General features: G+C 46.7%; 1 protein-coding gene across 9 annotated transcripts in view; it reads left to right on the top strand.

Annotated features, from left to right (window-relative positions):
* Positions 1–17,786, top strand: part of KLHL3 (kelch like family member 3) — a 157,050-nt gene that overhangs the window by 85,034 nt on the left and 54,230 nt on the right. For all 9 annotated transcript variants that reach the window (XM_019803238.2, XM_034656059.1, XM_034656057.1 and 6 more), the window contains 2 exons: positions 4,162–4,324; positions 17,210–17,319. In XM_019803238.2, coding sequence (XP_019658797.2) covers positions 4,162–4,324; positions 17,210–17,319 — 273 coding nt within the window. The remainder of the gene's footprint in view (positions 1–4,161; positions 4,325–17,209; positions 17,320–17,786) is intronic.

Raw genomic sequence — 17,786 nt, 5'->3', positions numbered from 1 at the left:
TTTCTTTCTTTCTTTTTTTTCAACAAAGTTTTATTTAACAATGTTTCTGTGCCAGGCTTCATGCCTGGTGTTGGCAGAGACAGACCCACTGTGTGGGGCCTTAGGCCTGTCACCTGGCCTTCTGGTTGGTGGTCCCCCTCCCTCTAGGCATGGCCCTGCCTCCCTGAAATTCCAGGAGTCGGTGCTTTCTGAGGCAGGGCATTTCCTTTTGTTTTTGTTAGAGGAAACAAACTCAGTGACGGGATATCCTCTGCTGTGTTTTCATGTTATCCGAGGGAGAGAAAAAAACAAAAGGGGGCCTGCTCCTGAAAAATGGAGGGGAGGCCATTTGCAAGCTGGTGGGAAACCTGTAAACTCTCTGCTGAGGGTCATAGTAGAGCCTGTTTTCCCAGAACTAAAACGGTGAGGTGGTGAGAGGCAAGCTGAAGGCTGCTGGACCTCGAGTCTTCTTGCATCCCCGGGGTGGTTCCAGCCAGCAGCTCCTCCCGTGTTGGCCCCCTCCTTCCAGGGGCCAAGCACTAGTGCCCTAGTGATTCCACCAAGTTGAGGACCTGAGCGTGGCCTCTTGTTCACAGCCTGTTACTGCTGGCCCTCGAGGGAGTGGATTGCACGCAAGAGAAGAGGAAATCCTCCAAAAGCCCTTGTTGATGTGGGAGAGGGAAGCGAGCACAGCCACCTTATGGATGTTTTGCTCTCTTTTCTTTCACAGCCTCTGGCGATTTGTGTCTGTTCGCATCCTGTGCAGCCCCAGAACCCCAGCGGATGGGCCCTCAGTTTATCCCTGAGACACAGAGTTGGAGCAGTGATAAATCTTCCAGCCTCCAAATCTTGCCCTCAGTTTTCTGACTGACTTTACTTTTCTTCACGCCTTCCTGTAGGAAGCAAGTAGTGGGAAGAAAAGGCCTTTTGAGTCATAGCTAATCACGGTGTAAGATCAAAGAGAGGAAAGAAGCAATGAGAGAAACCACAAGCCCCAGTTCACTTGAGGAGGTCATCTTGGGAATGCTTTTGGCCAGGAGTGGACTGAAACAGGATGGGGGTGGTGGTGTGGCAAGGTGGAAAACCTTGTAATTTTTGCCTGCTAAGTGTGTTGTGTGAACAGTAGGGAAAAGCTATGTGGGTAGCTCTATCCAGGGAGGCTTTAAAAACTGAAAGTATAACTTGTGGAATATGTTCGGGAAGTATTTATGATTTAATTTCTTTGGCTGAGTGTCACGAGCTTGAGAATTTAAGCACCAAACCGTGCCGCTGTCTTTGTGGGGAAAAGAGGGCAAAGGGGAAGGGGCCGTGTGTCCCTGGCTTGGCTGGGAATGCAATCTGGGGGCAGACTGGACTCTCAGAAATCCTCCTCTGTGGGGCTCAAAGGGCTGCTGTCCCCTTCCTGCCTCTTCTCAGCCTGATGCTTTTGGGGCTTGTCCCACCACAGAGTAGTGTGTGCTGGACAGCATTTGGTTATTCCTGTTCACCAGGGATTCTTAGGGTAACTGCTTAGAAGTTCCTGATCCCTAGGGTGATCAACCGCCCCAGTTTGCCTGGAACTGAGGGGTCTCCTGGGACAGAGGACTTTCAGTGCTGAAACTGGTGAAGTTTCAGCAGACCAGGGTGACTGGTTAACCTGTGACCCTAACTGTAGTTTGTAGCTAGTGTTGGTCAAGAGGGTATCATAGAGGTCATTTGCGGATTTGAAACACAGCTTTCCTTTCCTGCTGTGTATTCAGCAAGAATGGTTAATGGTTATCTACTTAACTAGCAGGTCGAGACTAATCTGGTCCTAGAATCTGTTTGGCTAGGCTGAGCAAGCTCACAGGTTAATTGAGGTTCCCAGATTAGGGCTGCTTAGTGGGGTTGGAGCTCAGGTGCTCAGATTTGGAGCTACCTTATGGTCTAAAACTCCCAAGAGTGGGTACTTTTATCTTTCTCCTTCTCTGGAATGAACCAGTGGCTCAAAAAATACTAAGGACATGTTAATTTACTGTTGGGGACACAGGAGAGTGGACGAGAGAAGGGAGAGGAGCATGCTTTAACTTCCTGGAACTCAGCTGTGTGAGGGAGGAGGAAGTTAAGCTCATAGGAAGGAAAAGCCTGCCTCATGAAGAGTAGGTGCTTAGCTCGGGAGTAGGACCACGGGTGGTGGAGGCACTTGGTGGTTTCTGCAGGTGGGCAGGGACGAGGAAGGGTCACCAGCTGCCCACGTTTTAGCACTGAAAGTTCTGTGTCCTCGGTCCTAAGAAAACGTAGCTGCTTACTGTAATGGAGGGACAAGGCCCAAGAATGGGCAGTGAAGCAGGGTTTTTGGCCTTATTGCATGGAGGTGTTCAGATACGTTTTGGAAGAACGTCAGGGTCTAGAATTTAAATCGCTTTAAAAAAAAAAAAAAGACTTTTGTCGTGCCCTGAGTCAAGAAAACAAATGCATCTGTAGTCCATGTCTTCCCGGGTAAGCCCTTGTGGATGAGAACAGCTGGAGTCTAGCTGGCCCAGACACTCCCTCTGAGAGCCAGGGGAGCAGCTGAGAGCAAAGGCCTGGGATGTAAGGGTTGTTTTTATGGTAAAATGGGTGCTGGGGGCCCCAGACTAAGCAGCCTCAAATGACACTATAATGTTCTCTGATTTCTTTTTTAAATTTCTTTTTGGAAAGTCACTCTCAGACTGTCTACCCTTTCCCTAGGGCAGGGGTGGTGGGGAGCAGAGCTGGGGTCTAGTAGGACTATGCCATTTCTTCTGGATTTTTGACGCAGGGGGCAGGCTTTGGCAGCTGTGGGAAGGTCCTCGGGAAACTAGAGTAGGGTTGGCGGTCTGAGCACCCTCGTTGGCCTGCTCAAGCCAGTCTTCCCTGGCTTTTAGGAAAAACACCTGAACAGAAACTATTTCTGTTTTCCAAGCTACAGTGTAAATACGCATGTGTTCTGTGACCTTTTAAAAGGAAACTTCTCTCCTTTCTCTGAGAATGTACCAGAGGTGTTCTTTACCATTTATCTGTTGGATGGGAGAATACAGTGTGATTGCCTGAGTCTTGAGGGATTTGAGGGTCACTCTTTTTTTTTTTTTTTTTCCTGTAGATTATAAACTCCGTAAGAGCCAGGGTCTGGCTTACTGCACTTACCACTAAACCCCAGAGCCTCGACCAATACCTGGCATACAGATGCTTAGTAATTAAGTGGTGAAGGCAGTAGTGAACAATTTACTCAGCAGCTGAGTGAAAATGTTACGCTAAAGGCTGTAGGGAAGTGTTTTCTCAAACGTGGCTGTACTTTGAAAACACCCGGGGAGCTTTAGAAACATCTCACTGTCCAGGCCACACCTCATACCTATGAAGTTAAAATCTTTGGGGCTGAGGCCCAGGCATCAGTGTTTTAAAAATTCTCCAGGTGATTCAATGTGTAGCCAGGTAAGAGAGCCAATCTACCTTGGTCAGCTTGGGCTGCCATAACAGAAGACCAGAGAATGGGTGGCGTAAACAACAGACATTTGTTTTTCTCCTGGTTTTGAAGATTTGAAGTCCAAGATCAAAGTTCTAGTTGATTTGGTTGCCAGTGAGACTCTTCCTGGCTTTCAGAAGGTTGCTCTCTCCCTATGTCCTTACATTAGAGAGACAGAGAGAGAGAGAGAGAGCGAGCATGCTCTGGTGTCTCTCTTCATGTAGGGGCCCCATCTTTATGACCTTATTTATCACCTCTTCATAGATCCTATCTCCAGATACAGTCATATTGGGGTTAGGGTTTCAACAGACACATTTGGGGGAGGAGGGCACAAACATTCAGTCCATAAGGAGCTTGTTACTCAAGGTTTGATTCTTGGGCCAGCAGCTGCAAGTATCACCTGGCTGTTTGTTAGAAATGCAGGCTCCCAGGCCACACCCTAGACCTCTTGAATCAGAATTTCAGTAAGATCCCCAGAGATTTTGTATGTACATGAGTGATTGGGAGGCACTGCTGTGGATGTAGGGATACAGAGACTCTGATGGTGCTTAGGGCCGTGAAGGGGACAGTCATGGGAAATAAGGCTCTGCTGCCCCGAAGGAAGTTTGGACTTAGTTGGACAGGCAGGGGAGGGCCATGCAAGGACCTTGAGTGTGGGAGCGCTGTGATTGGAACAGTGCGTCAGGGAGATGAGGGCCTGTTGGAGGGGATCTGGTGTCTCAGCATGTCGCCTTCTCCTGCAGGTGCTGCTCCCAGCGGCCAGCTTGCTGCAGCTCATGGACGTTCGGCAGAACTGCTGTGACTTCCTGCAGTCTCAGTTGCATCCCACCAATTGCTTGGGCATCCGAGCATTTGCAGACGTGCACACCTGCACCGACCTTCTGCAGCAGGCCAACGCTTACGCAGGTAACGGGGAGCCAGGGTGCCGCCCCCTCCAGAGCTCGTGGATTTAATCCCCTGGTCTGCGGTAGACTCCTCAGGTGTGGTGAGAAGCGCACTCTCCTGTGAAGCAGTAGTAACTTAGTCAGGGCGTCATTACGTGCAAAGAGAGAAGACAGAAGAGTTGCGCTCATTGCCAAGTGGAATAGGATTAGTTGCCAGACGGATGGTACAGACAGTCATTTTCACAGGAGAAGAGGAAGGGTTTCTGAGAAGACTTTGTGGAGGGAGAAGTCATTTGAGTGAGGTCTTGAAATAAATCTTTGTTGTTGTTGTTTAAGAAAATTTCTTTTTTGATCCAAGTGTTGTATGGGTTTGATCTTAGAAGTCAAATAGTACTGCGTGTCCTGTAATGGTAAGACAGAGGCCCCTGCTCTGCCTTTCCACAGCAGGTCTTAGGCGGTCCACTCACCTCCAGTTCTGAAAGAATTAAAGTACATCTTCTGATTCCACGGAAAGCTGCCTCATCTAGTCTTTACCTCCATTTATCTCAACAAAATGTTTGTACCACTATTTTGGGTTTATTAGTTTGAGATCTGTTGACTTTACACGGAAGTACAAGGTTGAGCTTTCATGGACTTTCCCTCATGGATACACACTCTTCCCCATTTTATTCTCCTAATACCATTTCTACAACCGAGCTGAGTTATAGATTATAATTAGGTTTTTTAAATCAGAAGTTGTTTTTTTTTTAGATCAGAAAGGCAGTTAATAATTGCCTTATCCAGGCCAGGATTTTATTCAACTTGTACTCTCACAGATCTTAGAAAATATCTAATGAGTGCTGGATAAATTAAGGATAGCAGAGTCAGTACTAGGCATAGCCTATGAGATCACATTGTGCTCCTTCCTTGGGGAGTATATTGATTCAACAATGGCTTGAATGCCTACTGTTAGGCACTTTTTAGGTGGCAGAGAAATTGTAGAAAAGTAAATATTTGAAGTCTCTCATGAAAAAGAAATTGCCCTTTTCTTTTTTATAGTGAGCATTCCTACCACTAATTCTTGTAAGGCAGATTTTTGTAAGAACTGTTCATCAGATACTGTGCTGATTCCAGTTTGTTTCTCTGCTAAAGCTTGTCATCCTCGTATTTTTTTTTTTAAAGATTTTATTTTATTTATTTTACAGAGATAGAGACAGCCAGTGAGAGAGGGAACACAAACAGGGGGAGTGGGAGAGGAAGAAGCAGGCTCATAGCAGAGCCTGATGTGGGGCTCGATCCCATAACGCCGGGATCACGCCCTGAGCCGAAGGCAGACGCTTAACCGCTGTGCCACCCAGGCGCCCCTTCGTATTTTTTTTTAATTTAAATTCAATTAGCCAACATATGGTCCATCATTAGTTTTTGGTGTAGTGTCCAGTGATTCTTTAGTTGTGTATAACACCCAGTGCTCATCACAACACGTGCCCTCCTTAATACCCATCACCCAGTTACCCCACCCCCCTACCTACCTCCCTTTCCACAATCCTCAGTTTGTTTCCCGGAGTCAAGTCTCTCATGGTTTGGCTCCCTCTCATTTCTTCCCATTCATTTTCCCCTCCTTTCCCCTATGGTCCTTTGCACTATTCCTTATCTTCCACATATGAGTGAAACCATATGATAATGGTCTTTCTCTGCTTGACTTATTTCACTTAGCATAATCCCCTCCAGTTCCATCCATGTCAGTGCAAATTGTGGGTATTCATCCTTTCTGATGGCTGAGTAATATTCCATTGTATATATGAACCACATCTTTATCCATTTGTCTGTTGAAGGACGTCTCAGCTCTTTCCACAGTTTGGCTATTGTGGACATTGCTGCTATGAACATTGGGGTGCATGTGCCCCTTCTTTTCACTATGTCTGTATCTTTGGGGTAAATACGCAGTAGAGCAATTGCTGGGTTGGAAGGTATCTCTATTTTTAACTTCCTGAGGAACCTCCATCCTGTTTTCCAGAATGGCTGTACCAGCTTGCATTCCCACCAACAGTGTAAGAAGGTTCCCCTTTCTCCACATCCTCTCCAACATTTGTTGTTTCCTGTCTTGTCAATTTTAGCCATTCTAACTTGTGTAATGTGGTATCTCATTATGGTTTTGATTTGTATTTCCCTGATGTCATCCTCTTGTTTTAATGAGGTTTGGGGAGGGAGTATAGAGATGGACGTGAATGTTCAGTCCACCTATTTAGCAGGAAGGAAATCTTCACTTTTTTTTAAAGATTTTATTTATTTATTTTAGAGAGATTGAGCACAAGCAGGGGGAGGAGCAGAGGGAGAGGGAGAGGGAGAGAATCTCCAGCAGACTCCACACAGAGTGCAGAGCCCGACGCAGGTCTTGATCCCACAACCCTGAGATTGGACCTGAGCCGAAACCAGGAGTCTGATGCTTAACCAGCTGAGCCACCCAGGCACCCCAGAAATCTTCACTGATACTTATTTTGACTTGACGACAGAGAAAGATCACGAGTGGCCCAGGTAGTGGGCCTAGTTATTTTAAACAATAGATTCAGGCATGGCCCCCTCCTTCCCTTGCAGTAAAGCGTTTCATTCTTCCCACTGCCCATACAAACACCGTCGATCTTCTGTTCTGTGTCTCCTGTCCAGCCCATGTCTGGAAACAAGCCAAAGGCCTGCTGGTTGTCCATCTGCCACCTCCCTGTGCTGTGTTAGCCCTTTAGTCCACAAGGCACTGAGCATGTGCCCTATTTCTTAGAATCCTTGTATTCCTTTATCAACCCCCAGACCCCAGAAGCCCACCTAGACTCTCATTTCTCTCTGAAGTCTGTTTTGGATCCGAATGGGGCCAGTTGTTAAGATGATGATTTTTGTGAAAGACATTCCCCAGTTGGCCCAATTCTGAATTCTGATGACTCTGAACCTCGACTCTTTTGTTTCTCTGCTGCCCCTTCTGTGCCTTTTTCATTCCTATCCCACACTTTCTTTCTACTTTTTTCTCAAGGAGCCCTTCCTCTCCCTGGACAGGGCTCCCCAGCCCAGCCTTTGAAGAGGTCACTTTCCTGAGGGACGTGCTCAGGCTTTGTTCAGCAGGAGCTGAGAGCTTGGCCAAGGCCCAGGTCAGCTTGTGAACATCTGCTGGTGTGGGGGTAAAGGGAGAGTACTTAGATGCCAGGAATTCTCTCTCTTCCCTATCCCGCCCCCAGCCTTCCCCTTCTGCATAGCATGTGCATGCATGTAGGGTTTTGTGTTTTGTAGTTGGCTGATGCAATTTTCTGAGGTTTGGGCTTTGTCCTGAAACCCCAACTTTGACAAGTCTCCCCGCTTCTTCTGGCCTGGCTTTCCCACACTTTCACAATCTGTGTTTTCTCCCTTTGGCCCTTTCACTGTCTGATGGTGACAGACACCAGTGCAAGAATGGGGAAGATGCAGTTGGAATGCATTGTGGGCTTGGTACTCCCTGGTCCTAATGCTGTCATGGGGATTGGGTGCTGTCATTGTTGTGGGTGGGTGTGCACACAGGTGTGTATGCAGATATCCTGATAAATTATTTTTAGTTGGCATTTACTGAGCTGTCACTATGGGTCACCCACTATGCTAAGCATTTTATGCACATCATCTCATTTAATGCATGCAGCAGCTAAGGAAACTAAGGCACAGAGAAGTGAAGTAATTGGTTGGGGTCACACAGCCGATAGAGAAAGAGGCAGGGTTCAAACCCAGATAGTGTTGACTCCAGAGCCAGTGTTTATAACTACTACATTCTTTGGCTTCCAGGCTCCATTTGGACATAAGGTGGCCCTGTGGATTGGTAACCAATGAGTGTTGGTACCTAGGATTGACATTTTTCATTGGAAGTGTGAGCCTGGAAGAGTGTACCATGTAGTCACCAAATCCCAGCAGCCAGACCATGTAGACAGATGACCAGCTTCTCTGCTAGACTTGGTGTGTTTAGTCATCTTGGGTGGGGAAGTGAGATGTAGATGTCTTCTCTTCCCCCTTGGCAGGCTGCCCTCTCATTGCACATCTGAGTCCTCCTACTTTCCCTGGCATGGTTAGCGTGACTTCAGACTAAGAGTCTCCTCTCTGTGGTGTAGGCCTTCTTTGGAGCCCGTGACCATCTCCTGCTCATAGCTTTCTTTGTAGCCCTCAGCCATGCACAGCGGAGAAGTCATGGTAATGCAGAGGTTGGTAAGACCTCGATGGAAAGATTTTAGGAGAAGTGGTGTGAAGGTGAGATTGTGAAGTGTTTAGAGAAGGATATATAAAATGATTATCCATACTTACTCCCTCATACCTACCCACTGATGTGAGTCTGCTTTGGTTTTTTTGGTCTTATACCTCCTGACTTTAGGTGGAACCTGACATTCTCTGCCATCACTGCCTCTGGAGACAGAGCTGATGTCTTGTCTCAGTCCCATTATAAATGTAGGGATGTGGGCATTGACGAGGGTCACAGACAAGGGTCAGGCAGTGTCAGCCCTTGCAGTCACAGGCTTCCCTGCCCCATGCCTTGCATTAGTAAGTGTTTTAAACCAAGAAACTACAAGGAGAGCTTCCACTTCAGAACTAGGGATCAGATCAGGCCACACTTGGACCTGAGTGACCCTAGACCTTTTTTTCTTCTCTGTGATGGGGGTAGTACATCCATCATGCTGTGTTTCCAGGATGGCTTGGGAGATGGGAGGACGGGGAGGAGAGCTGCTTGCAGAAGTAGGTGTTCCCAGGGGCTGTGTTCCGGAGCCTCCCTGCCGGTCAGGCGATCTGCAGGAAGAGGGCCTCCCATCTGGGTCCTGGTGGACAGATGAGGCTCCTCAGGACACCACTGCTGCTGCTACTTACGGGAAGAGGACCATTTCCAGAGCTTCTCATCTGGGTTTCTCTTTATTCAGATGCGCAGGCAGGTATGTCCTGCTTCCCACACCCTCTCTCATCTCCGGCTAGCTGGCCTCTGCCTGCGCTTTTCCACGATCCGCAGTTCTACCTCTGAATTCTATTCTTTTTTCCTTCTCTAACACAAACTTTCTTTTGCTCTTGTTAATTGCTTTTGTTACTGCTGTCTTAATATTAAATCACCCCTGATGATTACAGAAAAAGCAGACAAGAAGAAAGAGCAGGAAAAGCACCACAGTCCTACTCAGAGGAAACCACGGGCAGCATCTTAATATAGAGCCGTGCCCATCCTTACCGTGGCATGTGTATGTTTTCCAGCTTAAACAAAAATCTTTATATGGGGCGCCTGGGTGGCTCTATCGGTTAAGCGTCTAATTCTTGATTTTGGCTCCAGTCATGATCTGGGATAGAGCCCTGTGTTGGACTCAGTGCTCATGGGAGGTCTGCTTGAGATTCTCTCCCTTTTCCTCCTTCCCTCTTCCCCCTGCTCTCTCTCTCTCTCACTCAATTAATAAATAAATAAATCTTAAAAAAAAAATCTTGCAGTGTATTCTGAACACCCTTCCATGTTAGCAGATATGTTGCTGTACCATTATTATTGAAACAAATTTATTCAATAAAATTCAATGTATACTCATAATAAAAAAATTCAAACAGTACACAAAGTTATAAAATGCAAAGTTAATCTTCTCCCAGGCCTACACTCTGAAGGGGACTGGGGGACTATCTTGGTTAGCCCTCTGGAATGAAAAAAAAAAAATATATATATATATATAATGCTTTTTAACATACCTAAATAGAAGCATTCTGTATTTATTGTACTTTTTCTTAACTTAATAAAAAATCTTGGTGTTCTTTCCAGACCCTTGTGCATGGCCATATCTTACTCTTTTTCTCTGCTGCATCAGACGGATGAACTATATAGTTGACTTAACCAGTCCTCAATTGATAGATGTTAATGTTACCAATTTTTTCCTTTATAGAAAATGCTTGAGTGAGAATTGTTATACATGCGTACATATTTTGGACAACACTTGCCACTATGTCAGCAGAAGTACGATTGTACCTGTAGGGTACCAGCTTAGTGGCATGAAGCAGCTCAAAGAGAGTGTGCTTTAAAAAAAATGATAGATATTGCCAAATTGCTCTCCAAAAAATGAAACGGTATTTTTAAGGTGAGCTCTTGCCTTCTGCTAAGTCATCAGCCCTCTGGTGAAGGCACTGAGGCAGACACAGTACAGCTCTGGGAGGACTGGAACACCGCCTCTCTCCACCCTGCTGCCTGTTTGCTTTCCTGTTTGGAACGGCCCCATCTCTTCCTGCTGTGGCAGTCCCCTTTGCTTCCTCTGGTTCCAGTTTCCCCCTCCAGGTTATGCCCCCAGATTTTTTGCTGTGATATTTTATTCTCGGGTGGGGGAGAGTCGTCCCATATTTAGAAGCTGACTGCTTAGACCCTTGCCCCCAGCTGATGGGTTGCTAGCAGCTGGGAAAGGGACCCTGGCCTTTTATGCAGCCTGTTTCTTATACCTCTTTATTGTTTCCAGGACTGCTTAATCTTTAACCTCATCGGCCAGGGCCCCAGTTTATGGGGACTCTGTTGCTTGATAATTGGGCAGCCCTGTACTGGGCTATCAGCAGAGCTGATTGGGAGGGATGTTAATGGGACCCCATTAATGAAATGGCAATTAAAATTCTTTGGCCATGTTGTTTACATCAGTCTGCCAAAGCTGAGCTGAAACCCTTCAGCCATGGGATGGAAAAGCCATCGGGTTTCACGTGTTCGTGGAGAGAAATAGCCTTCTTTTGACTGAGTCACTTGAGATAGTGGAATGAAGTGATTAAATTAAGGGCAACAAAAAACGTTGAAAAATCATTGAAAAAACATGAGCCTCTGACTCAGTGAGGGTTGGCTTGTGAAATTGCATCCTCCGACTTGGCATCATGAAATGACGATGACGGGTAATGATGATTGTAGGAGTTTTTTACCCTTTCTGAGCACTTGCTAGGTGCCAGGAATGGTGCTACACATTCCGTAGGTATTACTTCATTTTGGCCACATGACTATGAGAGGTAGTTACTATTTCTCCAATTTATAGGTGAATAAACAGAAATGCCAGAAAGCTTTAGTAACTTGCCCAAGACCCCGCAGTTTGTGCGTGGCAGTGCGAGCATTCCCGGGGAGGCTGTGATATCAGAGCACAGGCTAGGACAGCTTCTCTGTCCTCGGCGCTTGCCTCACTCCTGCCTCCCCCTGATTGACTGCTTCTACGCCAAAGGTGGCAAATGAAGCAGGAGTGCAAGATGTAGCTAGTTTTTGGAGAACAAGTTTCTTTTAGGAAACTTCCCTTATCCTTCTATTCTCTGGGAAACAGGGAGCTCTAGTGTCGAAGCAATAACACTGTGAACTGTGCAGTTTTGACGTAGCTCCTTGGTGTGTGTGTGTATGCGAATGTGTGTTAGAAAAGGGGAATTAAGTCACCTGGGAAAGAGAGCGCATACCCAACCATCCCCAGGGAAGGGAGAGGTAGTAATATTTAGTCTGAGGCTGGTGGTCATGACGCTTGTGGGAAATGGTCAAGGTAAGAGCTCTGTTGCTTTCTGTAAGACTTTTCCCTGGAGCAGGGAAACGGTGGGCCCTGAAAGCCAAATCCTGACTCAGGAAAGCATACTTCTGCCCTCCAAAATAGGGCAGTAGGGGACAAAGAGATTTAAAGCAGTTCTGTTTTATTGTTTTACCTTACTAAAATGTTTTGATCCCGTTTGTGTGTCCACCTGTGTCAACCTGTCTTTCCTTGGTGGGCGGCCGGGGCTGCGGGTGGGGGCGGTGACCCGTGGTTCAAGTCAGAACTACTCATTCCTATTCCCTGGGGCTGTTGGCTCTGGAATCATGGGGCTCATTTCATCTGTGTGGGTCAGAGAAGTCATAGATGGGTTTAGTTCCATTTGTTCTGGGCTTGTAGTTCAGATGAACTTGATTAAAGGCCTAGTTTATTTCATCCCATCAAGAGAGAGGAATGGGTTTGGGATTAACTGTGAGGTTGCCCAAGCCCTAGGCACTCCTGAAGAATGGGCAGGAAAGTGCAGGACATGCAGATGTGTGGACACTGAGAATTTAGCTTCGAGCAAAACAGACTCAAACAAGGTAGACCCGGCCGTCATGGGGTTCACAGCTCCAGTATGAAAGAAAGACCTCACATGATCAAACAGCCTGATTAGGGTGATAATAACTTTTATTTTCTGTTTTGGGTTCTTTGGAAACATAGCAATATCCCTTCCTCTAGCCTGGTGGGCAGGGGAATTAGGGAAGAATCTCAAATCAGGGCTTAGGTCTAAGATTTGAACCCCGGACTGAGGCCAAAGTGTTTAGAACACTACTCTTATAAGGTTTTGTTTTGTTTTTAAAGAAAGATTTTTAGATTCATCCCTTCTTTGTCTCTCTGCAATAATAACCCTAAGAGGAATTCTTAGGCTGCTCTGACACCTGTATTGAATTTTGCTACAATGGCCTGCTTAGGACTAATGACTGTCATCGTGGGGACTAAGAAAGCTTGTTGTCATCATACAGTCTTGGTTTCAAAACCGGGCTCTACCGCTTGACTGATGTGTGATCCTAACCACGTGGCTGAATAAGTTGCCGAACTTCCATTTCTTGGTTTGTGCAATGGGGATATTGACGCTTCAGTAGGACTGCGGGGAGAAGTAAGTGCCTAGCACAATGTTAGCTACTATTAGGAAATGCCCTCAGCTTTGTCCAGGCCTGCCTCCTTGAAAAGATGCAGCTGTGCCCCCAGAGCAGGCCCGTTCTCATCCTTTCAGCTTTGGGAAGATGTGTGTGTGTGTTGCTTGGTGGGGAAAGGACGTCAAGTTATCTGGTGGTAACACCCACCCCCAAAATTTCTCATCCAAATGGACAGGAACAGACATACAAAACTTGGAACTTAAACAGTGTTTGTTACTTATGGAAAAGGCTGGTTAATTAGGACTCTTAACCTAGTCTTCAGTGACTTTCCCCTGCCCCTGTTCTCACTCCTCTTTAAAGAAAAAGAAGCAAAAAGAATAGAAGAGTTAGAGTTTATTATTGGAGAGCTCCCCTTCAAGGAGTGAGCCCATGGTTAGCAGATACTGTGCTCCTTGCACACCCCATCTGTCTCCCCCCAAGATCTAGCCTGCCTGCAGCTCCATTGTATCTCCTGGAGCCTGGCACAGTTTTTCAGTAAACATGTTTTCGATGAGTGAAGATAGAGCCTAGGCTCTAGCTAGACTGGACCATTGTTTTTTCTAGACATGCTCTGCATTTTTCTGCATCCATGCTGTCATTGATACTTGGAGTGCCTCTCCCAGTCGTGGTCCTGTGGACTTGGGGTTGGAGTTATTGGTGCCTTGTCTTACTCCTCTTATAAGTCAGTAGGCTCCTTGTAGGCATCAGCTCTGCTTTCTTCATTTTTGAAGAAACACTGCATCTGGCACATTATACATTAATGGTTATTTGCAGTGATCTCAGTAAATGTGAGTTACTTCTATTTGCTTCTTTAATGCACATACACCTTTATGAAACAGGTACGATTAGCCACATTTAACAGATGAGAAAACTAGCTTTAAGAAGTTGAATATCATTATCACTAGAAAGTATGTTGAACCTGGTGGAATTCAAGTGGGTCTCTAAGGCCTTGGGGTTCCACAGCCTTATCCACAGGACCTGCAGTCCCAAGGGATGTCTCAGATGCAGTGGAAAAGCTTCTCTGTTGGAGGGCCATGCTGCCCACAGAACTGGACTTTGTGGAGCAGGAACATGGGCTGATGTAGTTGTCATCCTTCATTTCTAAAGAGTTTCTTAAAGATCTCAAAATGGCCTCATCAGTATACATATTACCGTCTCTGAGCTTGAAAACAACCTTGAGACCTGGGTCAGCTATTACAGTCCCACTTTATGGAAGATGAAGCCAAAGGCTGGAAAGAAGTGACTTTAAGAGGTAGAGTTAGGACTCAAACCCAGGCCTTCTCAGTCTTAGCCAAGGCTCCTGACTGCATTCTCCTTTAATGCAGCAAAGCAAACAAAGAATCCACAAACAAGTGTTAGAGCTAGAAGATTCTCAGGGAGGTATCTTCTGGGAGCAGAGGTGTTGCTTTCTGGGAAGCGGCTGGGGAGAGGGCTGACTTGAATATAAAGTCTGCTGGAGAACTTGTGTCTCCCAGGAAATCAGGTTGGCCAGAGCATCCTGTTCCTGCTTGTCTATCTTGTTGAGTGTTGCTAGCAGAAAGGAGGCTCTGGGGGCTCAACCCTGTCTCCTCACACAGAAGGGAAGGAGTTTCCCTCCTTGCTCCCTTTCTGTGTTTCCCCGCTCGTGCCCTGCAAATCTCCTGGGTCTCAAGGTGCCAGTCCTGGGTGGAAAGCTGCTGCCTCTCCCTACCAGCTGCCCCCTCCTCACCAGCTGCAGCTTCCTGGGAAGATTTCTGGAGGGATTTCAGTGGGGGGTCCCAGATGGGCAGAGCAGCACCCCACTTCAGAAAGAAGGGACCTAGATTCAAATCCTGTAGTGCCCCAGAGGCTGAGAGATGGGGAAGTGTGGGGACTGTTTCCTGCCTTGACTTATCTTTGAGAATTTCTGGTTTGTTCACCAAGCCACCTAGAATACACACATCGCTGCATTTCATCTTCCTTTGCAAAATCCAAGCCCGTTTACTTGTGGCTTTTGAGCGTTGAGGAATTACTTTTCACAACCTGGATTTTAACTTCTTGCCTCCTTTTGTTCTCTTCATTCTTTTCCCTCCTCCAAATGTTAGGTTTTTGGTCAGCCAAAGAAAAGACAGGGAGGCTCTGTGTGGCTGTGAGCCACGGGGATATTGGTGCCAGTTTCCCTGACTCTCCTGCTGAGCTCAGCTTGGCAGGTCCACAGAGTCTTGATGTCCTGCATTTTGTTTTGGTGTGATGACTCCACACCAAAATTTTCTCTCCACCATTTCTTGGTGTTGTCAACAGATGGAGGTCTTGGGTCCTAAGACTTCTTGAACAGAAAGGGCATGTACGGAGAATCCTGTTCTTTCCCCGGCCTCCAGACCAAGAATGCATTCCCATCACCCAATGGAGATTGTTCACTTGCTTTTATTTAAAAATTTTTAGGAATGGATGCTTTAAAAATAATATTATCCACTCTTAAATATTCCCTTAATTAGGGAAATCTTTTGAATGTCTAACCGAAAATCTAAGCTTTACCCAAAGGCGTTTTCCTGTTCACATATGGAGAAGCAAGACCAGCTTTTTACTTTATGGCATTTGCTTCCCATTGTAAAGGATCTGTTTTTTAAATTTGTTTTTGTTATGTCCAAACATTCCTGAGCTTCGTGATGGACAAGGCTTAATTGTGGGCTCTGCGATATCAGTGGGCCGCTGGGGAGCAGGTGGGGAGCCCTTTCCGTCCAGTGAAAGACGGACAAGATTATTTATAGCCAGATCTCTGAGAGTACAATACTGACATTTGGAGGCTCTGGGTGAAGGGTATATGGGAATTCTTTTTCCAAAATTATTTCCAGGTAAAGTTTAAAATGAGTTTTATAAGAAATAATTGAAGTCTTCTTTGTTTGGCTTTTAAGAAGCCAGTGAACGTGAGAGCAGATCTGAGCACGCTCCGATTTCCCTTTTCATTGTGCAGCTGCAGCAGACCCCGTATATCTGCAGCTTCCCGGGCACAGAGGGACTCTGACTCTCACCCGAGGGGCTGGCCAGACCATGTGGGGGTAGCCCTCGCTGGGAACTGGGGAGTGTCGCCTCTAGAATTATCCAAGAAGCTGCAAGGCCAGAGAGGGGCCGCCAAAGGAAGACGGGGGGAGGCCTGGAGCCTGGAGGGCCAGGAGCATAGATGCTTCTGCGTGCAGTGGGGCGGAACCATGAGAGGGCTGAGAAGGGAGCCCTTTCTGGGGCACAAGACAAAGGACCCTGTGAGCTCCAGAATCCACTGCATCAGGAGTTGTCAGCTCTTGGCCTCTTTACCTTCGCACAGCTTGTGCAAATACTTTCACACTTCCTTTCCCATCACAGCATGGGAGTGAAACAAGATGAGCTGTTGTATCCCCATTATACAGAGGGTTAGTGAGGCCTAGGGAGGTGATGCCATTGGCTCAGGAACACATCTTGCAAATGGCAGAGCCAGATTGAGTCTGGTTTCCTTCGTTCTGAAGTGTATACTCCTTCCCTGACATTTCACTGTCTCTGTAATAACAGGATGGTGGCCTGGGCAAATGTCGGGGTAGGAATTGTACTTGACATTTCCCTTGCATGGACATCCAGCCTGTGTGTTTTGTCTGTCTAGATGTGCCCAAGTTCCCCTCCATCTTAATGGTTCCCACTGGCCTGCCTGTCATGGACTGTTGCTAGCGGTGGTGGGGCCCGCTGTGTTGTCTCTGTGCGTGGACAGATGCTTAGTTGGGCCTCCTTGTGAATTAGAGACCGTGGTAGGCTTGACTTTGGACACAAAAGGATGGTGCCTTCTGCCAGCCTTGAAATGTTGACTTCTTACCAGAATCCCCAGAGACTTCCAGCCACACAGCAGTTCCGACCCACTTTTGTTTGGCTGAGCTGCAGGGGGCACCGTCTGCAAATCTGCCAGCTTGCGCCTTGAGGGGAAATGAGCTCAATTAAGTAGGCAGGTCCCAGTGAGGCTTTTCTGCAATGCCATTAAAAATCGCATGGAGCATGGAAAAAATATAACCTCACATCTCTCTGCCCCATTTTCATCTATGTCGATGTTCAGGATGGAGGATCACACAGAGGGGTGCCTTTGCTGCCAGATGAAGAGGCTAGTTTCCCTTCAGCCAGGATGTGCTGTCTTTCTTTCTGCCTATCTGTTCCTTTTCCTCATGCCCACCCCCAAAGTGCCCAGGACTCCCCTGTGAATTTCACAGATTGCCAGGGCAATGAAAGGGCAGGAGTGTGTTGTAACTTTGTTTTCTGAACTTCTGCTTTTTCTTTTTCTTTTCTTTTTTTTTTTTTTTTTTTTTTTTTTTTTTTTTTTTTTTTTTTTTGGAACAGAGCAGCACTTTCCAGAGGTGATGCTGGGTGAAGAATTTCTTAGCCTAAGTCTGGACCAGGTGTGCAGCTTGATATCCAGTGACAAGCTGACTGTTTCTTCAGAGGAGAAGGTATGGCATGGCCCCTTGGTGAAACAGGATCCTCGTGTATGAGGTGGTCATGGGAGGGACAGTGAGACCTTTTCTCTTTTTCAGCGGAAAAAGAAGGAGTTTATTTTTTGTCCCTTTAAATAATTAGAAAAGGGCCTTTTGGCCCTTGATCATTACATTTGCTGTCCGGACCCTTTGAGGAAGTAATAACGCTGGTGATGATGATGGTGACAAAACTGCCTCCATTAACTGGACATTTACAGTTTGCCAAGCACTCTGCAGTTCTCTTCAGTTCCCTCAGCCTTCACCACAGCCCTGTGAAGCAGGCATTGCCCTTGTCCCCACAATACAGATGAAGAAAGCTAACTTGGAAGAGTTCATTAGCTTGTCTGCAATCACTCAGCTAGTCACTGCAGAGCTGTGGTCTTCTGTCACCTGGTCTTAGCCACTGTCTCACATGGCCTCTTGGGAACATCACTGAGCATTTA

Source organism: Ailuropoda melanoleuca, chromosome 3, assembly GCF_002007445.2.
Source record: "Ailuropoda melanoleuca isolate Jingjing chromosome 3, ASM200744v2, whole genome shotgun sequence".
Taxonomy (NCBI): domain Eukaryota; kingdom Metazoa; phylum Chordata; class Mammalia; order Carnivora; family Ursidae; genus Ailuropoda; species Ailuropoda melanoleuca.
This window is presented reverse-complemented; position numbering and strand designations above follow the sequence as displayed.